This window comes from Camelina sativa, chromosome 9 (genome assembly GCF_000633955.1).
Source record: "Camelina sativa cultivar DH55 chromosome 9, Cs, whole genome shotgun sequence".
Lineage (NCBI taxonomy): Eukaryota > Viridiplantae > Streptophyta > Magnoliopsida > Brassicales > Brassicaceae > Camelina > Camelina sativa.
Genome location: NC_025693.1, coordinates 1,337,116 through 1,344,701, shown reverse-complemented (window position 1 = coordinate 1,344,701; position 7,586 = coordinate 1,337,116). Strand labels below are relative to the sequence as shown.

The 7,586-nt window shown below is 34.4% G+C and overlaps 2 protein-coding genes across 2 annotated transcripts in view; one reads left to right on the top strand and one right to left on the bottom strand.

Moving 5' to 3' along the window:
• LOC104710143 (phytosulfokine receptor 1) lies at positions 3,252–6,829 on the top strand. The gene has a single exon (XM_010426697.2). It carries the CDS (start codon positions 3,594–3,596, stop codon positions 6,642–6,644), a length of 3,051 nt encoding a protein of 1,016 aa, XP_010424999.1. The 5' UTR covers positions 3,252–3,593; the 3' UTR covers positions 6,645–6,829.
• The window catches only part of LOC104714895, a 5,799-nt gene continuing 5,238 nt past the window's right edge, over positions 7,026–7,586 (bottom strand). Inside the window, exon 5 of the mRNA XM_019229834.1 lies at positions 7,026–7,070. Coding sequence (XP_019085379.1) covers positions 7,026–7,070 — 45 coding nt within the window. The remainder of the gene's footprint in view (positions 7,071–7,586) is intronic.

Genomic DNA, 7,586 nt, shown 5'->3' with positions numbered 1-7,586 from the left:
GTAATAATGATAACAAACTTTAAATTACTTGAAACGATATTTACATTTTTATCAAAAAATAATAATAATAAGTTCAGTATATGGTTTTACCAAGGTTTTCTGTGATATTTTAAATACTTTTCAAACTTATTATATTTCTAATATGATATCAAAATCAGCTATAAATAAATTATTAAACCACGTACTTAAGTCAAATTTCGGAAAGAAAGAAAAGAAAAGAAAAGAAAAAAACATTATTGCAGGATGGAAGACTAACGATTATATGAAAGCCATTACGAGCCACATGGTATTGAAGATTATTTGTAGATGTTGAATAGTCGATGTCACATGCTTTGACTGTCTCCTTCATTATATAGATATCGACCTTAATATTTTATTATTAACATGGAATCGTATCTTAACTTTCTACGTAAAACAATATTTAATCTCTTTATGAAAAGATCATGCACACACTAGGAAAACTATATAAGTGTTTTCTTATATGGTAAACCAACTTTGAATGTAGGCTAATTAGTTTATTATGCAATATAGTTTTTTTTGTCTATGTTCATTCCACCATTCACCTACATTGCCTTCAATTACTTATATATCAAGTAAAACACCAAAGAAAGTTGTGTAAACAGCCTATGAAATAAGTCATGGCAAAAAGTGCAAGACTTTTTGGTTTTCTTTTGTCAAAATGACAAGCTATATATATTTCTATCTTCATAGAATGCAACAAAATTCAAGCTATTAATTTCTAAATATAAACTAAATCGTAACATACAAATTATTATTAGAGAATCTTTCAAACTTACAAGCGTTACTTTCTTTTCACGATTCTATCAAATTAATTAGTGACAGATTCTAACGATAAAAATTTGGGTTAGCTTTACACGTAAAAGCAACACAAACGCATCCTTAATTTGTCGCTATTAAAAAAATTATTAATGACAAAATACAATCTTTGAACAATGAAATTAATGTTGTTATTATGCAATATAGTATTTTATGTCTATGTTCATTCCACCATTCATCTACATAGCCCTCAATTACTTATAAATCAAGTAAAACATCAAACAAAGTTGTGTAAACAGCCTATTTTTCTTTAATAAATAAGTCATGGCAAAAAGTGCAAGACTTTTTGGTTTTGTTTTATCAAAATGACAAGCTATATATATTTTTTTTTTGTAGAATGCAATGAAATTCAAGCTATTAATTTATAAATATAAACTAAATCGTAACGTACAAATAACTATAAGAGAATCTTTCAAACTGACAAGCGTTACTTTCTTTTCTCGATTCTATCGAATTAATAAGTGACAGATTCTAATGACAAAAATTTGTGTTAGCTTTACACGTAAAAGCAGCATAAACGCATCCTTAATTTGTCGCCATTAAAAGAAGAAAAGCTATTAACGACAAAATACAATCTTTGAACAATGAAATTAATGTTGTTAATATGCAATATAGTCTTTAAGTCTATGTTCATTCCACCATTCATCTACATTGCCCTCAATTACTTATAAATCAAGTAAAACATGAAAGAAAGTTGTGTAAACAACCTATTTGTTTTTAAGCAGTAAATCATGGCAGAAATTGTGAGTCTTTTTGGTTTTGTTTTGTCAAAATGACAATTTATTTTCCTTTTCTTTTCCTCTTCAAACAATCCAACGAATTCAAGCTATTAATTTCTACATATAAAATAAATTGTAATGTATATATAACTAAAAGAGAATCCATTTTTCAAGCTGACAGACGTAAGTTTCTTTTCTCCATTCTATTTAATTAATTAGTGACAGATTCTAGTGACAAAAAATTGAGTTAACGTTACACATAAAAGTAGTAGTAACGCTTCCTAAATTTGTCGCTACTAAAAGAAAAAGTCTATTAAAGACAAAATATCATCTTTGAACAAAAAAATTGATGCTTTTAATGATCATTTCTTGAAATGTATGAAACTGATGTTGTTACTGACTATTTTTTGAAAATATATGAAATTATGAATAAAAATATTTGAACGATGAAATTAATGTTGTTATTAACCATTTTCTAAAAAATACAATATCCAAAAATTATGTATAAAATTATTATATTTTCTTTGCAGAATGGCGTTTGATTTTTAATCGTTTACAATTCACACACAATATAATTAAATTGAATATAAACTATATATTGCATAGTGATATACTACTAAAAATATCACAAAACTATTGCAAACTCGGTCATACTAAATTGATATCACTCATATATGACCAGGGTAAAATCTTTATTGGAAATATAACGTATTGACTCGGACATGAAATGGTGCATGTATATTACATAATCAGTGTGCTAGAGTAAGAAGTAAGAGCTCGATAAAAATTCTTTAACCAAGAAACAACAATTAGGTCGATAACTTTCCTCTTTGGAGTATATCATGTGATATGCAAAATCTATAGATTTTTTTTGCCGAAGCTTTAATCGGTAACTAAAGAATATCTTGTAGGTCTATTTTCATTCATTATCAACTTGCACAAAAAAAGAAACTATATAATTAATGGAACCCCAAAAAAAAAATTGTAGTTGAGAAGAGAGATGCAAAGGTGTCAACGTCCGTGCTTTGACTTCTCTCTTCCTCTTGTCCTCATCTTTAAATCCTTAAGCTGACCTAACCGGTCACTCCCTTCTTCTCCGGTCATCTTTCTTTAATTAAACCCATTAAGAAAATTTTTAATACTGTATATAAATTTAACAAGTTGCTAAATAAAAAGCAATAAACTTAAAAACACATTTACTTATAAAATTTTCTAATATTCTGTTATTTTGTTGCAAAAGAAAAAATTGACTATTATATAAATTTTTGTTTTTGCATTATTTTTCAACGTTCGATCGTTTTCATTATTCATTAATCGTTCCAAATTTTCCTCTGTCTATTCGTTGAAGACCAAGGCTAGACAAACTTATTATTCAAAGTATGATTAAGCAAAAAAACAAAAAAAAAAACAAAAATAGAGAAAGACTTTCCTAAGTCAAAATTATTGATTTGGACTTGATATAATTATTTCTAAACGCACTCAATTATAATTGAGAAAACACGGAATTTTTTTCTTTCTATAACGGATCTTTAACAAATTTTCCATAACGGGCAAATATAATCACAAGTATGAAAACTTAAACAATGCTTAGATTAAGAAAACGAATAATTTATGTAATCACAGCTTCTTCTTCTTCTTCCTTTAATTTTTAAAGACTTCTTTTATTTTTTACTGTTTTCGATTAACAGAGAAAAAAGACCAAACACAACTCTTCTACTTTATCTCTCTCTCTCTAGAACTTTGCCTGCATTTAAACACCCACTACTTGCTGTAGCGTGTTGAAGTCAAAAGTCGCCATTTTTCTCTCTCTTCTCTCTCTCTCTCTCTCTCTCTCTTGCTTCATCTTCATTGATGATCATCTAAAATGGAAAGAACCCATCTCGTATCCTCTCATCAGATTACTCAAGGGGTTTTATTAAAATCTTGATTCTTCTACTGCTTCATCATCTTCGTCTTCTTCTCAAACTTCTTTCCTTTTTTAACTTTTCGTAAAAAAAAAATATCATTTCTTCTTCTTCTTCCTCCTCTGTTCTTGAAATGCGTGTTCATCGTTTGTGTGTGATCGTCATCTTCCTCACAGAGCTACTATGCTTCTTCTTCTGTTCCTCCTCGGAATCTCAGACCACCACCTTCACGTGCCATCAACGTGACCTCGATGCCTTGCGTGACTTCATAGCCAATCTCGAACCAAAACCAGATGGTTGGATCAATCCTTCTTCTTCTACTGATTGCTGTAACTGGACCGGAGTCACTTGCAATTCAACCTCTACAAACATCACAAGGGTTACTAAACTTGAACTCGGCAACAAAAAGCTTTCCGGGAAGCTCTCTGAATCTCTCGGGAAGCTTGATGAGATTAGGGTTCTTAATCTCTCTCTCAACTTCATCAACGACTCAATCCCTGTTTCGTTATTCAACTTGGCGAATCTACAGACTCTTGATTTGAGCTCCAACGATCTCTCCGGCGAAATCCCAACAAGTATAAATCTCCCGGCGCTGCAAAGTCTTAATCTTTCGTCCAACGGATTCAACGGTTCGCTTCCTTCTCATATCTGCCACAACTCAACTCAAATCAAGGTTGTGAAACTCGCCGTGAACTACTTCGCCGGAGATTTCACTCCCGGGTTTGGGAAATGCCTTCTCCTTGAGCATCTCTGTCTTGGTATGAACAATCTCACCGGTTCTATCCCTGAGGATCTGTTCCGTCTCCAGAGTTTGAATCTTTTAGGGATTCAAGAGAATCGTCTCTCTGGACCGTTGAGTCCTAGTATTGGTAACCTCACTGGTCTCGTTCGTCTTGATGTTTCTTTGAATTTGTTTTCCGGTGAGATCCCTGATGTCTTCTATCGAATGCCTCAGTTAAAGTTTTTCTTAGGTCAGACCAATAAGTTCACCGGAGGAATCCCTAAATCGTTGGCGAATTCACCGAGTTTGAATCTGCTTAACCTAAGGAACAACACGTTAACTGGTCCGTTGCTGTTGAATTGTACAGCGTTGAGTTCTTTGAACTCTCTTGATTTGGGTACTAATAGATTCAATGGTTCGTTACCTGAGAATCTTCCTGGTTGCAAGCGGTTAAAGAACGTGAACCTCGCTCGTAACGGTTTCCATGGACAAGTACCAGAGAGTTTCAAGAACTTCCAGAGCTTAGATTACTTCTCGTTATCGAACTCGAGTTTGGTTAACATCTCTTCTGCGCTTGAGATACTTCAGCATTGCAAGAACTTGACGACTCTTGTTCTTACTTTGAACTTTCATGGAGAAGCTTTGCCTGACGCAACGAGTCTTCTTCATTTCGAGAAGCTTAAGGTGTTAGTTGTAGCAAACTGCAGGCTTACCGGTTCAATGCCGAGCTGGTTAAGCTCGAGTAATGATCTTCAGTTGTTGGATCTTTCTTGGAACCGTTTAACTGGAGCTATCCCTAGCTGGATTGGTGATTTCAAAGATCTGTTCTACTTGGATTTATCTAACAACTCGTTTACAGGAGAGATCCCTAGGAGTTTAACTAAGTTGCCGAGTCTCACTAGCAGAAACATCTCGTTCAATGAACCATCTCCAGATTTCCCGTTTTTCATGAAACGAAACGAGAGCGCGAGGGCGTTGCAGTACAATCAGATATTCGGGTTCCCGCCAACGATTGAGTTAGCTCATAACAATCTCTCTGGGCCTATTTGGGAGGAGTTTGGTAATCTGAAGAAGCTGCATGTGTTTGATCTCAAGTGGAATGAGTTATCAGGATCTATTCCTAGCTCTCTTTCGGGTATGGCTAGCTTGGAAGCTCTTGATCTCTCTAACAACCGTCTTACAGGATCCATCCCTGCTTCTCTGCAAAGACTCTCGTTTCTGTCCAAGTTCAGCGTTGCTTTTAACAATCTCTCGGGAGTAATCCCTTCTGGTGGTCAGTTTCAGACGTTTCCAAACTCGAGCTTCGAGAGTAATGATCTATGCGGGGAACATAGGCTCCCCTGTTCTGGAGATCGTAGCTCTGAGAGACCATTGACCAAACGGTCAGGGAGAAGCAAAGGAGCTGATATTGGGATGGCGGTTGGGATCGCGCTTGGTTCTGTTTTTCTTCTTACTCTTCTCTTGTTGATTGTGTTGCGTTCTCGTAGACGGTCAGGGGAAGTTGATCCGGAGATAGAAGAATCAGAGAGCATGACTCGGAAAGAACACGGAGAGATGGGATCTAAGCTTGTGGTTTTGTTTCAGAACAATGATAAAGAGCTCTCCTATGATGATCTTTTGGACTCAACGAACAGTTTTGATCAAGCTAACATCATCGGCTGTGGAGGGTTCGGTATGGTTTACAAAGCGACTTTACCAGACGGGAAGAAAGTTGCGATCAAGAAGTTATCTGGAGACTGCGGTCAAATCGAGAGAGAGTTCGAAGCAGAAGTTGAAACACTCTCGAGAGCACAACATCCAAACCTTGTTCTACTTAAAGGGTTCTGTTTCTACAACAACGACAGGCTTCTAATCTATTCGTATATGGAAAACGGAAGCTTGGACTATTGGCTACACGAGCGTAACGACGGTCCAGCTTTATTGAATTGGAGAACTCGGCTTAAGATCGCTCAAGGCGCTGCGAAAGGGTTACTTTACTTGCATGAAGCTTGTGATCCTCATATCTTACACCGTGATATTAAGTCTAGCAACATTCTTCTCGATGAGAACTTTGACTCTCATTTAGCGGATTTTGGACTCGCCAGGCTGATGAGTCCTTACGAGACGCATGTAAGTACGGATTTGGTTGGGACTCTAGGTTATATACCTCCGGAATACGGGCAAGCCTCGGTTGCTACTTACAAAGGTGATATCTACAGTTTTGGGGTTGTGCTTCTCGAGCTTTTGACTGATAAAAGACCGGTGGACATGTGTAAGCCTAAGGGATGTAGGGATCTGATCTCTTGGGTTGTTAAGATGAAGCATGAGAATCGAGCAAGTGAGGTTTTTGATCCGTTAGTTTATAGTAGAGAGAAAGATAAAGAGATGTGTCGGGTTCTTGAGATTGCTTGTTTATGTTTATGTGAAAACCCGAAGCAGAGACCAACGACTCAACAGTTAGTCTCTTGGCTTGATGATGTCTAGAAGAATGTAAAAAAAAAAACAATATCTTGTAGGGAATGGTTTTCATACTTTTGGGATACAATGTAATTAAATAGTTTCCAGAGAATAAATTGTTTCTTCGTTTTTTTTTTCTTTTTCCAATTTACTCTCAATTTATGATTCAGATTCAGACATTGAATATACGAGACTTGTCTCAATCTTTTGTAGTTTTTTTTTTCAGAAATAATGAGTTCTTGAGGAAACTTGCCTCGAGCATTTTCAATTAGCACAACACAAATTAAAATTTTTTGTTTTATATTTATTCTATGATTTGCTTTGTGGATTCTCTGTTGATTATGTTACACCTTTTAGAGATTTTTGGTTGCTTTTTTTTTATAAAGAAATATTAATTAAACTTGTTAGCTAAAATTCCTTTTGGCCTTCAACATAAGAATTCCTTTTGGCCAACTATAGTCAATTTTTGTTAAGACTCCATTTTCATTAACATAATTGTAGGTGTGAAAATATTGTTCAACTCAATGGACCAAAAAATATTCAAAGACTTTGACTTTGTAAGGTCAAAATATAACATATATGATTTACGAAGTTTAAACACATTCCAATTTTCTTCCATTTTCTTTCTATCGATTTCTCAATCCCCCAAAGACTTAAGAATTGAGATATATTCTACTCTTCCTATTCTTTTTTTTTTTTTTATAATTCTTTTGAAGATTGAGTACAGATTTGGTAGTCAAGATGTTTACTTATGCTTTTATTCAGCATTACATGAAAACAGCCGATGATATGACAAATAAAGTACACGAAATAGGAAAAACAGAGCACTAAAACTCATAATGCAGGTACGATATATAGCTATTATCACTGTCTATTTTCAAAATGCATTTATAGTTAAAAGCACTCAAAAGATGATTCATTCAACTGTCTTCCTTTCACTTTTTTGTTTGTTTTTTTTTTTTTTTTTTT

What these genes read in the sequence shown, in the direction of transcription:
- LOC104710143 (XM_010426697.2), top strand. Translation starts at nt 3,594, where the DNA reads ATGCGTGTTCATCGTTTGTGTGTGATCGTCATCTTCCTCACAGAGCTA.